Here is a 24491-nt window from a genome sequence, read left to right as displayed (position 1 = left end):
TATCTCGTAGCATAGTCAATTATAGTAAGCATATATTTGTTATTACGGCTTGTTCTAAATAAGGGTCCAACAATGTCTATCGCTATACGTTTAAATGGTGTACTTATAATCGGTAATGGTATCAAAGTATGTTTCCTTTTACTTTTACCCTTATCTACCTTTTGGCATTCCTTACAGACTTTACAATAGACTACCACATCTTTAAATATACCTGGCCAATAGAATTGGTTCAGGACCCTACTTTTAGTTTTCTCAACACCCATGTGACCTGCAAATGGCACATTATGACCTAAGTGTAATACACCCTGTCTACACTGAGTAGGTAATACAATCTGTTCCACTTGGTTATTCTTATCTTTAATACTCCTCCAATTTCTCATCAATATACCTTGTCTCATAAAGAAACATACCCTATGCTGACCTATTTCTTCTATAGGGACTACCCTGTCAAACACTCCTTTGAGTGAGTCATCCTTAGTTTGCAATTTGATCAGTTCTTGTTTAGTTAGGTTCAGCTTGTGCTGTTGTTCATAAGTTTTATGTTTGACTGTTTTATCTTTAGCTTTATCCTCATTTTCGTCAAACAAATTATTCATTTCTGTTCCATTCATATCATCTAAACACTTAGTTTTATTTACTTTGTTGTCATTTACTACTGTTTTCAACAATTGTACATTAGTTTCTTTAGGCGGCTCTTCTATCGGCTTAAAGTTACTATCTTTCCCTAACAATATCATTTCGTCTTGTATTCTAACATCATTTTCTATTCTGGCTTGCTCCCTAGTTAGGACGAACATTTCTTTAGCCATTGTTTCCCCACAATTCTGGTCCAAATCATGACCCAATAACATGTCCCTCTGTAATCCTTCGATTACGGCTACTATCACTTTTCCTGTCACTATCTTACTTTCTATCGCTACCTCAGCTAAGGGGACGGTAATATCGCCTCCTATACCTCTTAACGTAACCCATTTTCCTGGCAAGTAACATTTGTTAGGCACTAGACTTTCCTTAACAGCTGACTGGGTACATCCCGAGTCTCTAAGCATAGTTATATCCTGTCCTTCTAATTTTCCTGGTATTATACACTTCTCCATTTTATTTTCTACACTATCCATAACTACTTGGGGTCTATCTGATTTTATTCCTTCACATCTTAAGCCATCTTTCACATTCGGGCCCTTCTTAGTGTCACTAGTCTTTCCTTTTGCTACCATCTTAGGACAATCCCCTATTTTATGTCCCTTCTCCTTACAATTAAAGCATAGGCCATTAATCCATTCATTTGAAGGTTCTCTCTGTTGGAAATTTCTACCATAGTTATGGAATTTGCCTCCCCTTCCGCGATACCTATTGTATCCTTGCTGCCTAGCTCCAGGGTTATTCTGAGTCGTACTATTCTTAGGTTTACTATTTTCTTGGCCCTTATAATACGTAGGCTTATTTTCAGAATTTACGGCATTCCAATAGCCACGGCCACCTCTATTAGCTATATAATCATCGGCTATCATAGCCATATCATTGCTCTTATTTACTTGTTTATCTCTAAGATAAAGCCTCAGATCTTCAGGCATTTTATCAAGTGCCTGTTCCATTATAATCATTTCAATAATGCCTGCAGCATCATCTTCTTTTACATTAGCACATTTCATCCAACATTTTAAATAATGGGAGAGCTCATTCAGCCATTCCCTGATGGACATATCTTTAACTCTGTTTGAATTTCTAAATTTAAATCTGTAGGTCTCAGCGGACACATCATACTTTTCTAAGATTGCCTTCTTTAAGGTATCATAATCTACACATTCTTTTACGGTTAAGGATGCGGCATATGACCGTTTCGGCCACAGACAGTTTCGGCCACAACAGATTTCTATGGCGCGCCATTCACGCATATATTAGACCGTGCTATTGTTTTTGCTATTAGTTATCGCATCTCATGCTTTGTTGGATAGTATTTTTTATGACGATTACTACCATTACAGTGTTATCATTCTTAACGTTATTCCACTACAATTTGCATTTATTATTAGATTTGTTGTTTCCATTCCAGTTTAGTTATATCATGAAGTCTTGGCGAAAAACAAATTCAACTGTCAGTGACACAGTTAAATACTCTCTTAGTACAGACGTATTAATAGTTTGGCTATGAAAAAAGAAATAGAAATGCTAAGAAAAAAAAAGAAATTTAATTAAAACGTTTTTCCTTCCATTGCTTAGGTGACCTAAGGAACAAAGAGGAATATCAGGAACTCACACATCAATACAAGCAGAATCAAGAAGAAAATTAGTGATAAAAAAAAATAAATTTAATAAAACTTTGTCGTCTTCATTTGATTGGTTTTTAATACAACACAGGAGTAATTAAATGTTTTATTATGGAGCTCAGGTCATGTCTTAAGAACACAGGTGCATAAATAAAACGAACATATCAGACCCAACATAAAAATAATAATCGAGTAATTTGCGGCGATATGCATTTAACATATTTTAACATGTCAAAATACAGTACAAACAAAATGAGTAATAATTCGGATAAAAATGCGACTAAGGATAACATTTGTTGCGTTCAATGCGAACGTCAGAGGAAGTCCCTAAACTAATTACTAGGCCTATTATCAATTAATAATTGCTGCTATAAATATATTGAGCAAAACGTTGAATTGTATTATTTTTCAATAAATGCAAGTAAGTCAGTAAAACAACAACTTAAAAAATTCATTTTCATTTATCCACTAAACTGTACAAGTGTTGCTTAAACCACACTCCAGAAAAGAAAATATGAAAGAAATTTGCAGAAAGAAGCAACCAAACATTGTTATTTCAAAGTTCGGAACATCAGTAATTACTACGGAAATTCGGCCCAATATTTCGGACGTAGGGAAATGAAGATAAATAGGCTACTACGGAAATGATGGGGAATCCCCGGCAAAATGCAATGACTACGGACAAATCAACCACCCATATGACGGGGTTTTCCACGTACCTTCTCATGACGCACACAGTCAAAAATTCTTCAATGCCTTCGCATAATTCCTCTTGGGTAGTGGTGTTTTACTAATATTTCAAGTTCATTTTATTAGGTAAAATTTTACACGCAAAAACAACGCAGGCATTTCTATTAACATTTATTTACCAGTGTTTCATTTACATCTTACAACAAATTAATTCTTAATAATTATATACTTTCTTCAATTGTTTCTTCCGATAAAATAAATCGTATTCTTAACCACTTTGTTCTTCCGTTTCTTATTCCTTCAAAGTTATATTTATTGTACACAATAAAATTAGTATATATCCCTACGTACTTCAATTCGTTTTATATTTATAGAAAAATGTACATACAATTAGTATCACTTAGGCCTCATTCAATTCATTTCTTTTATTTGTAAAAACTATACATTTTAATTTCAACCGTATTGTATTTTTTGTACTCTGAAATATCGGTATCTACGTAATTCTTCGTTTCTTATCTCATCATGCCACCTAGCTACAAAATACGTGTTAGTATTTTATTTTCATTATTAATTAATTAATTAATTAATTAATTAATTAATTAATTGCCAAGTTTGTCTGTGTCCGTGTTTTCCTGTGTAAAAACAAAAGTAAAACGCAATGAAATCGATAATCCTGTATTACATTGTCGTGTCTCATTGTTCCCCTATCAATGGCACTATGGGCGTTCCATAGATATGGTAGTAATATTGTCTGTGGCCGAAATTGTCTGTGGCCGAAGTTGGCCTAATCCAAGGATGCATATGCTGTCCTAGCTTTACCAGACAGTTCAGGTGCTAACCTAGCGGACCACGTATTCTTATCCCAACCTGTGGCTTCTGCCAAGTGTTCAAATGTTCGAAAATATATATCAATATCATCTGATTCCTTCAAAGTAGGAACCTTTACCTTCATTTCATCTACTATATTCCTAGCATTACTGTAGCTAGACCTATTTTCTAACTCCATCATTTTCACTCTTTCTTGTGATTCAATTTTTCTTTGTTCTATATCTATTTTCTTTTGCTCTATTTCTGCTTCTAATCTTAACTTATTGTTTTCGGCCTCGAACTTCATTCGAAAATATTCGAGCATCATATCTTTAGGCATACCGCCGGGTATTTCGGGCAAATCAATATCCCTAGCCATGTTATCATACATTTCATTGGCTTGGTCAACCATATCTTCCCTAGTATCTTTGTCTGACATAGTCTTATCTATATTTTTACCCGATCTTAAAGTTGTCATGCTAATAACAATTTACTAATGAAATATGTAAACTTATGTATACAAAATATGTTATAAAAGTATTTGTATTACCTTGATTTCATTCAGATATGTAAAAATATGAAATCCACATAAATTTTGAAACGCTGTGGCTAAAGATACGGTACCGTATTCTAACTTCTGTTTACTAAAGATACGGTAAAATTGCATTACGTCATAACCAGCCAATGGGGTGCTGGTACTTGTGTGACGTCATCGTATAAGGACTTTGTGGATTTTTTTTCATATCGCGAAAACAGTGTAGTGATCAACCGCATTTTCTTTATGCTTTATTTATCGCTATTATCGCCGTCGTGTGTGACAAAAACTAAATGTAGCCTACGTCTGTTATTATTATTGAAAAGCCATGTTGATTTTAATTCTAAAATACAGAAAACCGTTTTAAAAGAGGCCCAGGCCTACTTACTACGTACTATGGTATAACCTCATTATATGAGTTTGTTTGTGTAGGGAAAGCGGATGCCAGGCTGCATGGCCAGCTAGCTGCATATGTGTGCGCTGATTTCTGTGACTCGTCAGCCCTGGGGCTACACTGCTGTCTAAATCATAGTATTTAAGGGCCCCTTTATTGTCCGAATTTGCTTGTTGTTTATGGTCACCATTGTAAACAAAGTTTTTAAAAAATAGAGGCCTAAATAGGCCATTTGGAATCAAAATAAAACCCTCATCTGCAGGGCACACACATCCACGCAGCCTGGCGCCGCCGATAGGAATTCTCTACAACAGACGCGATATGAACAAAAAATCCCCAAGTCCTTATACGATGACGTCACACACGTACCAGCACCCCATTGGCTGATTATGACGTAATGCAATTTTACCGTACCTTTAGTAAACAGAAGTTAGAATACGGTACCGTATCTTTAGCCACGGCGATTTTGAAATGCAATACAATATAAGACATTAATTTACTTCAAAGTCACAAACAACGTTCCAAGTTCGCTCCGTACAAAAAATTACTTTCGAAATAAAAATAGTTTACAAAGTCAGCTTTGCAAATCTTCTCACAATTTTCTGGGCTTCCTTCTGTTACTTCAGTCTTCTTCTTTCAAATCTCGGTGAACATATCTCGCCGATGAATATCCAGCAGCCTTGAGTAGGTACCTTGAGCTCAACAGTACTTCTTCTTCGTTGTAATATCCAAACAACGCACGGTATACAAACTGTCAGGAATCCAGATCTTCGTAACCATTTAACTTTTTGGTTACTGATTTAACAGGCCCGTAGAGTAGGCACTGTCACTTCTTCTTCTTCTTCTTCTTGATACTTAAATCATGTAAACAAAAATTTTCACCGCTGCCACCATGTAGTGAATTTATCTTTTAGTTGGTTCCGAGCTTTCTCAGGCGTATATCCACTCGACGTACACAGCTGTCGTTCCGAGCTTTCTCGGGCGTATATATTTCCACGCGACGTACACAGCTGTCACTGAATAATAACTCATACAAAAAGTATAATTAACTCAACTAGAACTTTTATTCCTTGTAATTCGATTAATACATCTTTCTACCACTACCAGTCAAGCCTTATTATATTCTTTATCATCTTTCCGTTTATCTACTCTGACCTTATTCTCTCTTCTCATTTATCTACTCTGACCTTATTCTCTCTTCTCCTTTAATAACTATTACATTCTACATTTATACAGGATATGCAAATTTTAGGCTTCAGAGGAGGATAACATTTTCCCTCTGAAATTTACACGATTTTGATTGGCTAATAATAAGGCGGACGTGGACTAAAGCATCCTTCTCTAATCACAGAGAATCACAACATCAATAATATGACAGTTACCTTTATACGATTGGCTACAAAAAAATTGTTTAACTTCGATATCTAAAACAATATTATTATACATAGTCCAGATCCCTATGTAAAAAATGTTCCTTCGTGTGCAGATCATGGGGAAAGTGTAAACATTGTGTTTTATGGATATTTGAAATAATGCTGATTATAAAAACCTATGTAGTTTCTGAAAAAATTGAGAAAAATATTTCGATAGCTTGATATTTTTGTTGAGGTTATTAAATGATACACACCAAAAAAATATTTTAATTTTGTGATAAAAGTCCATCTTTTTGGTTTAATAAAAGCTATCTAGCAGATATTAATACACAAAATTCATATTTTATGGAGGGACAAAATCAAAATTTTTAAATCTTAAAATCAATAACCCCAAGAAAAATATCAAGCTATAAAAATATTTTTTTTATTTTATCTCAGAAACTTACTTAGTATATGCATGGATTATTAATCCATGGTATATGGTAGAAGAGGTATGTAGCCTAAGTTACACGGCACTGACCAACTAAACTAAACTGAATTGCTCTGTTTAATTGTGTCCTAAAACCAACTAAACTAAACTGAATTGCTCTGTTTCATTTTGTTCTACAAACAACTAAACTGAACTGAGCTGAACTGCTGTGTTTAATTGTGTCCTAAAACCAACTAAACTAAACTGAATTGCTCTGTTTAATTGTGTCCTACAACCAACTAAACTAAACTGAATTGCTCTGTTTAATTGTGTCCTAAAACCAACTAAACTAAACTGAATTGCTTTGTTTAATTGTGTCCTACAACCAACTAAACTAAACTGAATTGCTCTGTTTAATTGTGTCCTACAACCAACTAAACTAAACTGAATTGCTATGTTTAATTGTGTCTTACAACCAACTAAACTAAACTGAATTACTCTGTTTAATTGTGTCCTAAAACCAACTAAACTAAACTGAATTGCTATGTTTAATTGTGTCCTAAAACCAACTAAACTACACTGAATTGCTATGTTTAATTGTGTCCTAAAACCAACTAAACTAAACTGAATTGCTATATTTAATTGTGTCCTACAACCAACTAAACTACACTGAATTGCTATGTTTAATTGTGTCCTAAAACCAACTAAACTAAACTGAATTGCTATGTTTAATTGTGTCCTACAACCAACTAAACTAAACTGAATTGCTCTGTTTAATTGTGTCCTAAAACCAACTAAACTAAACTGAATTGCTGTGTTTAATTGTGTCCTACAACCAACTAAACTAAACTGAATTGCTCTGTTTCATTTTGTTCTACAAACAACTAAACTGAACTGAGCTGAACTGCTGTGTTTAATTGTGTCCTAAAACCAACTAAACTAAACTGAATTGCTCTGTTTAATTGTGTCCTAAAACCAACTAAACTAAACTGAATTGCTCTGTTTCAATTTGTTCTACAAACAACTAAACTGAACTGAGCTGAACTGCTGTGTTTAATTGTGTCCTAAAACCAACTAAACTAAACTGAATTGCTCTGTTTAATTGTGTCCTACAACCAACTAAACTAAACTGAATTGCTCTGTTTAATTGTGTCCTAAAACCAACTAAACTAAACTGAATTGCTTTGTTTAATTGTGTCCTACAGCCAACTAAGCTAAATTAGAATTGCTGTGTTTAATGTTGTTCTACAACCAAATAAAATAAACTTAATTACTCTGTTAAATTGTGTCCTACAACCAACTAAACTAAACTGAATTTCTCTGTTTATTTTGTTCTAAACTAAACTAAACTGCTGTGTTTAATTGTGTCCTAAAACCAACTAAACTAAATTTCTCTGTTTAATTACTAAACTAAACTGTGCTGCTGTGTTAAATTGTGTTCTATAACCAACTAAACTAAACTAAGCTGCTGTGTTTAATTTTGTCCTACAACCAACTAAACTAAACTGAATTGCTCTGTTTAATTTTGTTCTACAACCAACTAAACTGAACTGAACTGCTATGATTGTGTCCTACAACCAAAAATGTCTCAACCAATTATACTGTTAGATTTTTCTAAAATATGTAATCTTAATTGTGTTCTATAATAACTATTACCCCTACACATGTCTAACTACTTGAATGTCCTGTATTATTATTCTGTTAGATTTGTCTAAAATATGTACTCTTAATTGTGTTCTATAATAACTGTATCCTTACACATGTCTACTTGAATGTCCATTTGGTTGTTGAATAGATGATTTCTCAACCAATTATACTGTTAGAGTTGTCAATATGTACTCCAAAATGGGTTATATAATAACTGTACCCCTACACATGTCTAACTACTTGAATGTCCTGTATTATTGTGTTGTCCAATAGATGATTTCTCAACCAATTACACTGTTAGATTTGCTGTTTTATTTTGCCTTAAACAACTAACTAAACTGAACTGTATTGCTGTGTTTAAATTTCACCTACAACCAACTAAACTAAACTGCAATCCTGTGTTTAATTTTGCCCTAAACAACTAACTAACATGAACTGCATTGCTGTGTTTAAATTTCTTCTACAACCAACTAAACTAAACTGCAATCCTGTGTTTAATTTTGCCCTAAACAACTGTCATATTATGTATGTTGTAATTCTCTGTGTTTAGAGAAGGATGCTTTAGACCAGGTCCGCCTTATTATTAGCCAATCAAAATCGTATAATTATTGGAGGGAAAATGTTATCCTCCTCTGAAGCCTAAAATTTGCATATCCAGTATAAAAGTGGAATGTAATAGATATTAAGGGGAGAAGAGAGAATAAGGTCAGAGTAGATAAACGAGAAGAGAGAATAAGATCAGAGTAGATAAACGGAAAGATGATAAAGAGAATATTAAGGCTTGACTGGTAGTGGTAGAAAGATGTATTAATCGAATTACAAGGAATAAAAGTTCTAGTTGAGTTAAATATACTTTTTGTATGAGTTATCATTCAGTGACAGCTGTGTACGTCGCGTGGAAATGTGTACGTCGCGTGGAAATATATACGCCTGAGAAAGCTCGGAACGACAGCTGTGTACGTCGAGTGGATATACGCCTGAGAAAGCTCGGAACCAACTAAAGATAAATTCACTACAACAACTAACTAAACTGAACTGCATTGCTGTGTTTAAATTTATCCTACAACCAATAGATCAAACTACAATGTACTCTTAATTGTGTTCTATAATAACTGTACCCCTACACATGTCTAACTACTTGAATGTCCTGTATTATTGGGTTGTTCAATAGATGATTTTTCAACAAATAGTACTGTTAGATTTGTCTAAAATATGTACTCTTAATTGTGCTCTATAATAACTGTACCCCTACACATGTCTGACTACTTTAATGTCCTGTATTGTTGAGTTGTTCAATAGATAATTTCTAAATCAATTAGACTTTTTAGATTTGTCTAAAATATGTACTCTTAATTGTGTTCTATAATAACTGTACCCCTACACATGTCTGACTACTTTAATGTCCTGTATTGTTGAGTTGTTCAATAGATAATTGTTCAATCAATTATACTTTTAGATTTGTCTAAAATATGTACTCCTAATTGTGTTCTATAATAACTGCCCCCCTACACATGTCTAACTACTTGAATGTCCTGTATTATTGTGTTGTCCAATAGATGATTTCTCAACCAATTACACTTACACTGTTTAAATTTCACCTACAACCAACTAAACTGAACTGTATTGCTGTGTTTAAATTTCACCTACAACCAACTAAACTGAGCTGCAATCCTGTGTTTAATTTTGCCCTAAACAACTAACTAACCTGAACTGCATTGCTGTGTTTAAATTTCTTCTAAAACCAATTGATAAAAACTACAATTTACTCTTAATTGTGTTCCATAATAACTGTCCCCCCAGACATGTCTAACTACCTGAATGTTCTGTATCATTGAGTTGTTCAATAGATGATTTCTCAACCAATTACACTGTTAGATTTGTTGTCTTATTTTGCCCTAAACAACTAACTAAACTGAACTGCATTGCTGTGTTTAAATTTATCCTACAACCAATAGATCAAACTACAATGTACTCTTAATTGTGCTCTATAATAACTGTACCCCTACACATGTCTGACTACTTTAATGTCCTGTATTGTTGAGTTGTTCAATAGATAATTTCTCAATCAATTAGACTTTTAGATTTGTCTAAAATATGTACTCTTAATTGTGTTCTATAATAACTGTACCCCTACACATGTCTGACTACTTTAATGTCCTGTATTGTTGAGTTGTTCAATAGATAATTTTTCAATCAATTATACTTTTAGATTTGCCTAAAATATGTACTCCTAATTGTGTTCTATAATAACTGCCCCCCTACACATGTCTAACTACTTGAATGTCCTGTATTATTGTGTTGTCCAATAGATGATTTCTCAACCAATTACACTGTTAGATTTGATGTTTTATTTTGCCCTAAACAACTAACTAAACTGAACTGTATTGCTGTGTTTAAATTTCACCTACAACCAACTAAACTGAACTGCAATTCTGTGTTTAATTTTGCCCTAAACAACTAACTAACCTGAACTGCATTGCTGTGTTTAAATTTCTTCTACAACCAATTGATAAAAACTACAATTTACTCTTAATTGTGTTCTATAATAACTGTCCCCCCAGACATGTCTAACTACCTGAATGTTCTGTATTATTGAGTTGTTCAATAGATGATTTCTCAACCAATTACAATGTTAGATTTGCTGTTTATTTTGCCCTAAACAACTAACTAAACTGAACTGTATTGCTGTGTTTAAATTTCTTCTACAACCAATTGATAAAACTACAATTTACTCTTAATTGTGTTCTAAAATAACTGTACCCATACACATGTCTAACTACTTGAATGTTCTGTATTATTGAGTTGTTCAATAGATGATTTCTCAACCAATTACACTGTTAGATTTGTTGTTTTATTTTGCCCTAAACAACTAACTAAACTGAACTGTATTGCTGTGTTTATATTTCACCTACAATTCCAACTAAACTGAACTGCAATCCTGTGTTTAATTTTGCCCTAAACAACTAACTAAACTGAACTGCATTGCTGTGTTTAAATTTCTTCTACAACTAACTAAACTGAACTGGATTCCTGTGTTTAATTTTGCCATAAACAACTAACTAACCTAAACTGCATTGCTGTGTTTAAATTTCTTCTACAACCAACTAAACTGAACTGCAATCCTGTGTTTAATTTTGCCCTAAACAACTAACTAACCTGAACTGCATTGCTGTGTTTAAATCTCTTCTACAACCAATTGATAAAAAACTACAATTTACTCTTAATTGTGTTCTATAATAACTGTCCCCCCAGACATGTCTAACTACTTGAATGTTCTGTATTATTGAGTTGTTCAATAGATGATTTCTCAACCAATTACACTGTTAGATTTGTTGTTTTATTTTGCCCTAAACAACTAACTAAACTGAACTGCATTGCTGTGTTTAAATTTATCCTACAACCAATAGATCAAACTACAATGTACTCTTAATTGTGCTCTATAATAACTGTACCCCTACATATGTCTGACTATAACTTTAATGTCCTGTATTGTTGAGTTGTTCAATAGATAATTTCTCAATCAATTAGACTTTTATATTTGTCTAAAATATGTACTCTTAATTGTGTTCTAAAATAACTGTACCCCTACACATGTCTAACTACTTCAATGTTCTGTATTATTGAGTTGTTCAATAGATGATTTCTCAACCAATTACACTGTTAGATTTGTTGTTTTATTTTGCCCTAAACAACTAAACTGAACTGTATTGCTGTGTTTATATTTCACCTACAATTCCAACTAAACTGAACTGCAATCCTGTGTTTAATTTTTCCCTAAACAACTAACTAAACTGAACTGCATTGCTGTGTTTAAATTTCTTCTACAACTAACTAAACTGAACTGGATTCCTGTGTTTAATTTTGCCATAAACAACTAACTAACCTAAACTGCATTGCTGTGTTTAAATTTCTTCTACAACCAATTGATAAAAACTACAATATACTCTTAATTGTGTTCTATAATAACTGTACCCCTACACATGTCTAACTACTTGAATGTCCTGTATTATTGGGTTGTTCAATAGATGATTTTTAAACAAATAGTACTGTTAGATTTGTCTAAAATATGTACTCTTAATTGTGCTCTATAATAACTGTACCCCTACACTTGTCTGACTACTTTAATGTCCTGTATTGTTGAGTTGTTCAATAGATAATTTCTCAATCAATTAGACTTTTAGATTTGTCTAAAATATGTACTCTTAATTGTGCTCTATAATAACTGTACCCCTACACTTGTCTGACTACTTTAATGTCCTGTATTGTTGAGTTGTTCAATAGATAATTTCTGAATCAATTAGACTTTTAGATTTGTCTAAAATATGTACTCTTAATTGTGTTCTATAATAACTGTACCCCTACACATGTCTGACTACTTTAATGTCATGTATTGTTGAGTTGTTCAATAGATAATTTTTCAATCAATTATACTTTTAGATTTGTCTAAAATATGTACTCTTAATTGTGTTCTATAATAACTGTACCCCTACACATGTCTGACTACTTTAATGTCATGTATTGTTGAGTTGTTCAATAGATAATTTTTCAATCAATTATACTTTTAGATTTGTCTAAAATATGTACTCCTAATTGTGTTCTATAATAACTGTCCTCCTACACATGTCTAACTACTTGAATGTCCTGTTTTATTGTGTTGTCCAATAGATGATTTCTCAACCAATTACACTGTTAGATTTGCTGTTTTATTTTGCCCTAAACAACTAACTAAACTGAACTGTATTGCTGTGTTTAAATTTCACCTACAACCAACTAAACTGAACTGCAATCCTGTGTTTAATTTTGCCCTAAACAACTAACTAACCTGAACTGCATTGCTGTGTTTAAATTTCTTCTACAACCAATTGATAAAAAACTACAATTTACTCTTAATTGTGTTCTATAATAACTGTCCCCCCAGACATGTCTAACTACTTGAATGTCCTGTATTATTGAGTTGTTCAATAGATGATTTCTCAACCAATTACACTGTTAGATTTGTTGTTTTATTTTGCCCTAAACAACTAACTAAACTGAACTGCATTGCTGTGTTTAAATTTATCCTACAACCAATAGATCAAACTACAATGTACTCTTAATTGTGTTCTATAAAAACTGTTCCCCTACACATGTCTAACTACTTGAATGTTCTGTATTATTGAGTTGTTCAATAGATGATTTCTCAACCAATTACACTGTTAGATTTGTTGTTTTATTTTGCCCTAAACAACTAACTAAACTGAACTGCATTGCTGTGTTTAAATTTCTTCTACAACCAACTAAACTGAACTGCAATCCTGTGTTTAATTTTGCCATAAACAACTAACTAACCTAAACTGCATTGCTGTGTTTAAATTTCTTCTACAACCAATTGATAAAAACTACAATTTACTCTTAATTGTGTTCTATAAAAACTGTACCCCTACACATGTCTAACTACTTGAATGTTCTGTATTATTGAGTTTTTCAATAGATGATTTCTCAACCAATTATACTTTCAGATTTTTTTAAAATAATTACTCTTAATTGTGTTCTATAATAACTGTACTCTTAAACATGTCTAACTACTTGAATGGCTATTGGGTTGTTCAATAGATGATTTCTCAACCAATTATAATTTTAGAGTTGTCAAATATATGTACTCCTAAATAGGTTATATAATAACTGTACCCCTACACATGTCTAACTACTTGAATGTCCTGTATTATTGGGTTGTTCAATAGATAAATTGAATTGCTCGGTTTAATTTTGTTCTACAACCAACTTAACTAAACTGAATTGCTCGGTTTAATTGTGTTCTACAAACAACTAAACTAAACTACATTGTTGTGTCTACATTTGTCCTACAACAATTAACCAAACTAAACTATGTTCACTTTTGTTTCACAACCAACTAAATTCCATTGCTGTGTTTAAATTTGTCCTACAGTACAATTAACTAAACTATACTAAACTGAATTGATGTTTTTAATTGTTTTCCTATACAGAAAATAACTAAACTGAACTGTATTCCCCTGTTTAAATATGTTCTACAACCAACTAAACTACATTGCTGCTTCTAATTTTTCCTTACAGTAAATAACTAAACTAAACTGTATTCCTTAGTTTAATTTTGTCCTACAGCAACTAACTGAACTGTATTGCTGTTTTTAATTTTTCCCTACAGTAATTAACTAAACTGATTGCATTTCTGTGTTTAACTTTAGTCTAGTACAAGAAGATTTAATTTGTTCTACATTAAATACAAGCTATTCTAAAAGGTGTTTTGTGTATGTTGGTGTGTGAGTGTGTTTATGTATGGTTAGTAGATAAATGAAACATTGTTAGTAAATTAAAGCAAAACATTTATAATGAGTTTACTGATTACCTTAATTATTAATAAGCCATTAACTTGTATGTGAAGTGGAGGATGTCTAAAACCACAGCAGTAACTGAAAAAAAAATGAAAAAGCACATTTTAATAAACATTAGAAGTTGTCTAAAAAAAAGTTTTAATTTTGGGTTTGAAATGTATGTCACAAGTGATTTTATTTTTGTTCCATTGTACCGTATGAGGGGGTCATTCATGCGTAGCGGCCTCTTATTGGATGATGGGTTGATATATAAAGTGTGTGCGGGAACGGCGCGAGGTTGAAAACAAGGAGTTGGGAGTAAGCTGAGTGTTGCATTTCTTGATTGGGTGTGGCAAACTACTATTGTTGCATTGATAAGTTGCTAAGCGGAGAAAATAAAGAAAACCACAAAGTAAGAGATATAGATATTTGATGCACACTTCAGCGATATTGTAGTCGTGTAATAAATAACTCCTTAATTTCTAATTTGAGGTCTCTTTTTACGACTGTTAATTGAGTGGTAGGCTACATTGAAGAACGGATTGACTAATTGAATTTATAACTAAAGGACTCTGACAACCAGAACACTTGTGAGTACGGAATAGTAACGATATTGGAATTGAACGAGACGGAAAGGAAAAACTTACTACTAGTACGACACACCTTTGAATTGGAGACATTAAAGAAAGACGTTAAAGAAAAGAAGGACGGTTACAGAAATAATGCGTGGAATGTTATATACAACGGCTACTGGTGTGTGAAATAGCCACCTGATTGGAACTTACATGGCATTGTCAACGTGTAAACTTATTGTAATTATATATATATGGAATAGATAGATGAATTATGAAATAACAAATATTATATGTGTGGAAAAGAATAGAGTAGTATATGAATTTAAGAAATATTGTGAAACAACTTATTGTAATTATATATATGGCATAGATAGATGAATTATGAAATAACGAATATTATATGTGTGGAAAAGAATAGAATAAGGTACGAATTTAAGAAATAGTGTGAAACAAAGTTTTGTTATTATAAATATGGAATAGATACTGAATTATGAATTAACGAGTATTATATAATTATGTGGAAAAGAAGCGAACATAAATAAGACAAATTGATAAAATTAGTGGCTAAAATATATTAGAAGATGAATGATTTATAATCGAAGTATATAAGACGAGATAGAGAAAGTGTTGTATTAATTGGATCATAGGGAATGGGGATAGTAATTTAAGAGGGTAATTCGAGATTTATATTGATGAAATTAATTGAATAATATTGTAAAGTGTAACGATGATGCAAGTATACGTATAGGGGAATTAGGGTAGAGTGTATTTGGAATAGAAGTAATTATTTAATTATTGTTGTATTCATTTATTTGTTTATTGTATTTAATTGGGTTTTGAGTATTAGGAAAGGGGTAAAGGCCATCTCTAGAGATAATTGAGGGAGTAAAGGGAACTTGTAAGATATTTATTTATGTGTTTATTGTTAACGGGTATTTATTTATTAGATGTTATTGAATGGTTAAATGTGAAACTTCATATGAATGCTCGTTTGAGCCTGAGGTATAAATGTTTAAAAGAAAAGGGAAAAAAAATAATTAAAATAACGATAGAAGTTCTTGAAGTAATTTGTAATTGTTTTCTGTATAACTAAATTGGCAAGGTTTCGTGACATTTATGGGGGCTCGTCCGGGAAATTGCCAATCTTAAAAAAAAAATATACAGAAAAAAAATAACAGTATTTTAGTGTTCTTATTACAGATATTGAAAACGATAAGGCTACAGTGTGCATCATGGATCTTGAAAGGCTCGTGGAGGCTGGTAAGGCGTTGGGTTATAGCGGCATGGAATTGCGAGAGTTTGTCAGTGAGAGAGAGAAAAGTGAGGAATTTGAAAAGAAAGAAAAGCAGAAGGAGGAACGAGAGGGGAGGGCTCACCAATTAGAATTGCGCAGAAATGACCAACAGATATTAGAAATGCAGTTAATGTTAGAAAAGGTTAAATTAGAGGGAGGGGACACTCCTAGAGTTAAAACATGCGACCCAAACACCAATAAGATAAATGCTCGAACTCCCAAGTTGCCCGCTTTCAATGAAGGAAAGGATGACCTGGATTCCTATTTGAAACGATATGAAAGATATGCAGTTAGTCAGGGATGGAGTGTTGAATACTGGGCTATAAATTTAAGTGCTTTACTAACGGGAAAATCTCTCGAAGTGTATTCTAGACTTTCCACAGAGGATGCAGATAATTACCGGACATTGAAAACAGCACTTCTGAAAAGATTTCAGTTAACGGCAGATGGGTTCCGAAATAAACTTCGATTGGCGAAACCAGAGACAGGAGAAAGTGGTCATCAGTTCGCAGCAAGGATAGAAAATTATCTTACCAGGTGGATTGAATTGGCAGAAGCAACACAATCATATGATGGACTGAAAGACCTTCTATTGAGAGAGCAGTTTACTGATGGATGTGGTCGAGAGTTAGCGTTATTTCTTCGGGAACGTCAGCCAAAAACTATCGGTGAAATGGCTGATATTGCTGAGCAGTACCTAGAAGCACGAGGAGGTATGTTCGGAAATATAATAGCAGCAAAAAGATTGCCTACCACCACTCATAGACAGGTAACCCAAGAACCGGTACCCATCATTAATAATCCCCAAGTTAGGTCAAATCCCATTACTTGTTTTCTCTGTCATCGGGTAGGACATTTAGCAAGAAATTGTCGGGCCACAACTGCTTTTAAACCAAACACCGGCCTTACATGTTTTAGATGTCATAGAAAGGGTCACTTGGCAAAAAATTGTAGACAAGATGTAGATAAATGTGCTGGATTACGTAACCCATATACTGGTCCCCCTCATGAGGAACCCAAGTCTTTAATTTTACAGCAGGAACAATCCAATTGTACAGTTAACCCTAATCCTTTCCAAACCCCGGAAAATTGTGGAGGTATGATAATTAATTCAAACCCTCATAAATTGAATAGTTGTTGTATGGATAACAAATCTAGTTATGTAACTTTAAAATGTGGTAATCTTCTTCCTATCATGAGTGCAGCGTGGAAGGGATCTGGTCCAGGAAGTATGCCTGTTTCTCCTGGATTGGTTGGGCAACACAAGGTAACAGTCTTACGGGATAGTGGTTGCAGTGGCGTTGTCATAAAACAGTGTTATGTATCCCCAGATCAATTTACTGGTAACGTGAAAACATGTGTGTTAATTGACGGTACTGTGAGAAGGCTGCCGCTCGCTACAATACAAGTAAATACTCCTTATTTTACAGGTATGACTCAAGCGTTATGTATGGATAATCCAATTTTTGATCTTATATTAGGGAATATAGAAGGTGTTCGGTCTCCGGATGATCCCGACAAAACGTGGACAGGACGAAACGTCCCAGCATGTGCAGTCACTACTCGGGCACAAGCTATAACACAATCTAAACCATTTAAATCACTCAAAACTCTAGAAGCAGTCGATCAAGTCATTACCGTTGAGAATTTAAGGAACGCACAAAATACAGATGTAACACTCCGGAAAGCGAAAGAACTGGCAGAAAATGAAGGTGTTCGCGTAAGTAAAAGTAATGCAACTTCTCATTTCTTCTATAAAAATAATCTTTTGTATAGGCAATTCAGCTCTCCGTCAGTTGAACATGGAAATATATTTACTCAACTCGTTGTCCCAAAGTCTTTGCGACATCAAGTAATGCGACAGGCGCACGAATCATTATTAGGCGGCCATCAAGGTGCCAAGAAAACCACCGACAAAGTCTTAACGAACTTCCATTGGCCAGGGATAACCGCCGACATTACCAGATATTGCCGTTCCTGTGATATCTGTCAAAGGACCGTTGAAAAAGGTAGAGTAGCCAAAGTTCCTTTAGGTAATATGCCTTTAATCGAAGCACCATTTGAACGCATAGCTGTCGATATCGTTGGTCCAATTCATCCTATCTCTAAAAATAGAAATAGATACATTCTAACTATAATAGATTTTGCTACCAGGTACCCGGAAGCCATCGCTTTACCAAGTATAGAAGCTGAACGTGTTGCGGAAGGTTTAGTCAAAGTCTTTTCTAGAATTGGAATTCCGAAGGAAATGCTGACGGATCAAGGGTCACAATTCACTTCAGAGGTGATGAAACAAGTATGCAAACTACTGTCTATTAAGCAAATGATGACTTCACCGTATCATCCAGCCTGCAATGGTCTTGTTGAACGATTTAATGGCACGTTGAAACAGATGCTAAAACGGATGTGTGCGGAACGACCCAGCGACTGGGATAGGTATATAGATCCTCTGTTATTTGCCATTAGAGAGTCTCCACAAGAAAGTCTTGGGTTTTCACCCTTTGAACTTCTATATGGACGTAACCTTCGAGGCCCTATGACCATTTTAAGAGAGTTATGGACAGGGGAAGTTCACACGCCAGAAACCAAGACCACTTATCAATATGTTCTAGACTTAAAGGAACGATTGAACGAAACGTGTGCAGTTGCACAAAAGAATCTACAAAAAGCAAAAGGGAGATACAAGAAGTATTACGACAAGAAAAGTCGAGCACGAGAATTCCAAGTAGGTGATAAGGTTTTGCTTTTACTTCCAACTGACCGAAACAAACTTCTACTTCAGTGGAAAGGGCCGTTTCCAATCATAGCTAAAATGGGGTATTTAGATTACCGCATAGATCTGAATGGGAAGTTAAAAACATTTCATGCAAATCTTCTTAAACGATATCATGAACGTCAAGATGTATCTGGAGCTGCGCTAGCTGAGTTCCAATCGGATGTTTCACAGGGGGCGCTGGAAGTAGCATGTACTTCTGTAATCGAAAGTGAGGATATGGTAAGTGATGCTCCAATTGCTTTACAAATGACCAATGATAACCTTTTGCAGCTTCATCCTTTGCAGGCTAAAGAAACTATCGCCGATGTCCACATTAGTGACGATTGTGATGAAATGGGTAGAAAAGAGGTAAAGCGTCTTATTGCAAATTATAGGGACGTTCTCACAGATTTACCGGGTAAAACCACTCTGGGCAACCATGACATAAAACTTCGTACAGATGAGCCTATTCGAACCAAACCATACCCATTACCACACGCATTGCGGGATACAGTGAAAGATGAAGTGAGTATGATGTTAAACATGGGGGTAATTGAACCATCATGCGCTCCATGTGCTTCTCCAATTGTTTTGGTTAAAAAACCGGATGGATCAAATAGATTCTGTGTGGATTTCAGGAAGGTGAACCAAAGCACCGTGTTTGATGCAGAACCAATACCTGACCAAGATGAGTTATTTACAAAATTAGCCACTGATAATTATTTCACAAAACTAGATCTTAGTAAAGGTTATTGGCAGGTACCGATGGATGAACGTTCCAAACAACTTACATCATTTGTAACGCCCAACGGTTTGTTCCAATTTAAAGTTATGCCCTTTGGTTTGGTAAACGCCCCGGCTACGTTTAGTAGAATAATGAGGAAATTACTTCATGGAATGAAGAATACCATAAATTATATCGATGATATCTTAATACATACATCTTCTTGGGAAGAACATGTAACAATTCTAAAAGAATTATTTCGTCGTCTACGAGCAGCTAATTTAACAGCAAGACCAAGTAAGTGTTTCATCGGATACGAATCTATTGAATTTTTGGGCCATGTTGTTGGGAAGGGTCATCTGAAACCACGACCTGAGAAAATTCAAAGCATCGTTCAAGCAAAACGACCAGAAACCAAAAAGCAACTGCGATCATTCCTAGGAACAACTAATTATTATCGTCGGTTCATACCACACTATTCTGCTATTGCGTCTCCATTAACGGATCGAACAAAGAATCAAGAACCAAACAAGATACGATGGGAGGTAAGTCAAGAAAATGCCTTCAAAACACTTAAGTCAAAACTAACCAGTAAACCTATTCTTTGTCTACCAGATTTAAGTAAACCGTTTATTCTGCGAACAGACGCCTGTGACGAGGGAATCGGAGCAGTACTCCTGCAAAATTATGGAAATGAAAAATTCCCTGTGGCTTATGCCAGCAAGAAGTTACTACCCCGGGAAAAAGCGTACTCTATTATGGAGAAGGAATGTTTATCAATAATTTGGAGTGTACGTAAGTTTGAAACATACCTATATGGTCGAGAATTTACCTTAGAAACTGACCATCAACCCCTTGTTTACATGCAAAAAGCTAAATTAGCGAATGGTAGAATAATGCGCTGGGCACTGGCGCTCCAGCCATACAGGTTCCGAATTGAAGCTATCAAAGGTAGCGATAACGTAGGTGCGGATTATCTCAGCCGCAGTTCATGTAGTTAGAAAATGTATATCCCCATACATTGTTCTTGAGTGGGGGGAAAAATGTCACAAGTGATTTTATTTTTGTTCCATTGTACCGTATGAGGGGGTCATTCATGCGTAGCGGCCTCTTATTGGATGATGGGTTGATATATAAAGTGTGTGCGGGAACGGCGCGAGGTTGAAAACAAGGAGTTGGGAGTAAGCTGAGTGTTGCATTTCTTGATTGGGTGTGGCAAACTACTATTGTTGCATTGATAAGTTGCGAAGCGGAGAAAATAAAGAAAACCACAAAGTAAGAGATATAGATATTTGATGCACACTTCAGCGATATTGTAGTCGTGTAATAAATAACTCCTTAATTTCTAATTTGAGGTCTCTTTTTACGACTGTTAATTGAGTGGTAGGCTACATTGAAGAACGGATTGACTAATTGAATTTATAACTAAAGGACTCTGACAACCAGAACACTTGTGAGTACGGAATAGTAACGATATTGGAATTGAACGAGACGGAAAGGAAAAACTTACTACTAGTACGACACACCTTTGAATTGGAGACATTAAAGAAAGACGTTAAAGAAAAGAAGGACGGTTACAGAAATAATGCGTGGAATGTTATATACAACGGCTACTGGTGTGTGAAATAGCCACCTGATTGGAACTTACATGGCATTGTCAACGTGTAAACTTATTGTAATTATATATATATGGAATAGATAGATGAATTATGAAATAACAAATATTATATGTGTGGAAAAGAATAGAGTAGTATATGAATTTAAGAAATATTGTGAAACAACTTATTGTAATTATATATATGGCATAGATAGATGAATTATGAAATAACGAATATTATATGTGTGGAAAAGAATAGAATAAGGTACGAATTTAAGAAATAGTGTGAAACAAAGTTTTGTTATTATAAATATGGAATAGATACTGAATTATGAATTAACGAGTATTATATAATCATGTGGAAAAGAAGCGAACATAAATAAGACAAATTGATAAAATTAGTGGCTAAAATATATTAGAAGATGAATGATTTATAATCGAAGTATATAAGACGAGATAGAGAAAGTGTTGTATTAATTGGATCATAGGGAATGGGGATAGTAATTTAAGAGGGTAATTCGAGATTTATATTGATGAAATTAATTGAATAATATTGTAAAGTGTAACGATGATGCAAGTATACGTATAGGGGAATTAGGGTAGAGTGTATTTGGAATAGAAGTAATTATTTAATTATTGTTGTATTCATTTATTTGTTTATTGTATTTAATTGGGTTTTGAGTATTAGGAAAGGGGTAAAGGCCATCTCTAGAGATAATTGAGGGAGTAAAGGGAACTTGTAAGATATTTATTTATGTGTTTATTGTTAACGGGTATTTATTTATTAGATGTTATTGAATGGTTAAATGTGAAACTTCATATGAATGCTCGTTTGAGCCTGAGGTATAAATGTTTAAAAGAAAAGGGAAAAAAAATAATTAAAATAACGATAGAAGTTCTTGAAGTAATTTGTAATTGTTTTCTGTATAACTAAATTGGCAAGGTTTCGTGACAATGTAATACTTTACTAACAATTCTCAGATGTGTGACATTACACTTTTCTCGCTTCATTTTTAATTGTAAATGTATTTGCTTTGTATTGGCTTTAGAATTAATTTAAGAAACCTGTTAAATTACATTTCTAGTCATTGACTTGGGTGCTTTGTTTTATTTAATTGGGCTTAAAATTGTTTAATGGTCATCTTGTTTTAACATGAATTAATGTGTATGAAAATAAGACTATTAGTTATATTCAACCATCTCCTTTTTTTTCTTCCTAAATGTATTATTCATCTTGTTTCCACTTCCACTTCTAGATTATCCTCTTTCTTATCCATTATCACTGTTTAAAAAAAAACCCATTATATTCAGTCATTAGTATACAGTACTAATAAAACTAATAACATTTTTAGTGCATTATTCATTTTTATGACCTAAACAGACTGTATTTCTGTGTATCATATATTGTGATTTTTAACAATGTACCCAAACAAGAACAGCTGATGGAGAAGGGAAAGCTAAATTGAATTTGGGCATTTCAAATTAACTACTTGTTTACTGTCTTTTGTAATCGTGTTGTCAACTAATCACATTAGACATTTTGTTTGATAAATGTAATGTAAATTTAATTTCTAATTGTACTGCTACAATTATTACTATTATCTGATGGTTTAAAGCGTAAAGCAATATTGAGATGACCAATTACCTTTAAAAGACATCAAATTGTGAAGTAAGACTTGTTGAAAACAACAATACTTGGTACTAATCATAGCAGAGGCTGAAAATATAATTAATAAAAAAAATATGTGAATAAACATTTTTACTTGTAGTACTAGCATTTTTTTTTATTATCATTTTTCCACCTAAATTACCTCTTTATTTTACATTTACTCTATTTCAATACTATATGTTATTAGTTTGACTGGCCTCATTACATGTCCTACCATTGATTTCATCCTTTATTGTAATATAAAATATTAATTTAATTGATTGTTTTAATGTTAAAGGTATGATTTTAGTCATATATTCAACCATATATTTTCTGCTCCTTCATCTTGTTATTTTCCTCTCTTCTAGACCTTTTTCCCATTTGTACCATCATGTTTTTCACTGAAAAAAAAACTGAATACAGTCAACACCAACAGCATTCAATAGTTACTATTTTAAGAAATCTCTTTTGTTACCACTAGGCCTACTACAACAATTAACCAAACTAAACTATGTTCACTTTTGTTTCACAACCAACTAAATTCCATTGCTGTGTTTAAATTTGTCCTACAGTACAATTAACTAAACTATACTAAACTGAATTGATGTTTTTAATTGTTTTCCTATACAGAAAATAACTAAACTGAACTGTATTCCCCTGTTTAAATATGTTCTACAACCAACTAAACTACATTGCTGCTTCTAATTTTTCCCTACAGTAAATAACTAAACTAAACTGTATTCCTTAGTTTAATTTTGTCCTACAACAACTAACTGAACTGTATTGCTGTTTTTAATTTTTCCCTACAGTAATTAACTAAACTGACTGCATTTCTGTGTTTAACTTTAGTCTAGTACAAGAAGATTTAATTTGTTCTACATTAAATACAAGCTATTCTAAAAGGTGTTTTGTGCATGTTGGTGTGTGAGTGTGTTTATGTATGGTTAGTAGATAAATGAAACATTGTTAGTAAATTAAAGCAAAACATTTATAATGAGTTTACTGATTACCTTAATTATTAATAAGCCATTAACTTGTATGTGAAGTGAAGGATGTTTGAAACCACAGCAGTAAATGAAAAATGAAAAAGCACATTTTAATAAACATTAGAAGTTGTCTAAAATAAAAGTTTTAATTTTGTATTTTATTTATATTACATTTCTAACAATTCTGACTGTTACATTACACTTTTCTCACTTCATTTTAATTGTCAATGTATTTGCTTTGTATTGGCTTTAGAATTAATTTAAGACACCTGTTAAATTACATTTCATGGCATTGACTTGGGTGCTTTGTTGTATTTAATTGGGCTTAAAATAGTTTAATAGTCATTTTGTTTTAACATGAATTAATGTGTATGAAAATCGCCATACAGATAAGTATACCATATTTTTCCTGCTCCTTCATCTTGTTATTTTCCTCTTTTTTAGGATTGCTATATTTAATT

General features: G+C 33.4%; 1 protein-coding gene and 1 long non-coding RNA gene across 2 annotated transcripts; one reads left to right on the top strand and one right to left on the bottom strand.

Moving 5' to 3' along the window:
- Positions 1–5153: 5153 nt before the first annotated feature.
- On the bottom strand, positions 5154–23316 carry LOC140049316 (uncharacterized). The gene is made up of 4 exons (XR_011845228.1): positions 23042–23316; positions 22594–22678; positions 14487–14550; positions 5154–5547 (listed from the first exon to the last, which is right to left on the bottom strand). It is a non-coding gene; the product is annotated as an uncharacterized lncRNA (long non-coding RNA).
- On the top strand, positions 15244–21428 carry LOC140048904 (uncharacterized). The gene is made up of 2 exons (XM_072093706.1): positions 15244–20761; positions 21231–21428. Exons 1-2 carry the CDS (start codon positions 16259–16261, stop codon positions 21426–21428), a joined length of 4701 nt encoding a protein of 1566 aa, XP_071949807.1. The 5' UTR covers positions 15244–16258.
- Positions 23317–24491: the final 1175 nt, after the last annotated feature.

Source organism: Antedon mediterranea, chromosome 5 (assembly GCF_964355755.1).
Source record: "Antedon mediterranea chromosome 5, ecAntMedi1.1, whole genome shotgun sequence".
NCBI lineage: Eukaryota > Metazoa > Echinodermata > Crinoidea > Comatulida > Antedonidae > Antedon > Antedon mediterranea.
Note: the sequence above shows the minus strand (reverse complement) of the source record. Positions and strands in the feature narration are given on the sequence as shown.

Bases quoted from the DNA above. Each gene is read 5' to 3' on its own strand.
- LOC140048904 (XM_072093706.1), top strand. From the start codon at position 16,259: ATGGATCTTGAAAGGCTCGTGGAGGCTGGTAAGGCGTTGGGTTATAGC. The intron at 20,762-21,230 runs GTAGGTGCGGAT...TTATAACTAAAG, and splicing joins CTATCAAAGGTAGCGATAAC to GACTCTGACAACCAGAACAC.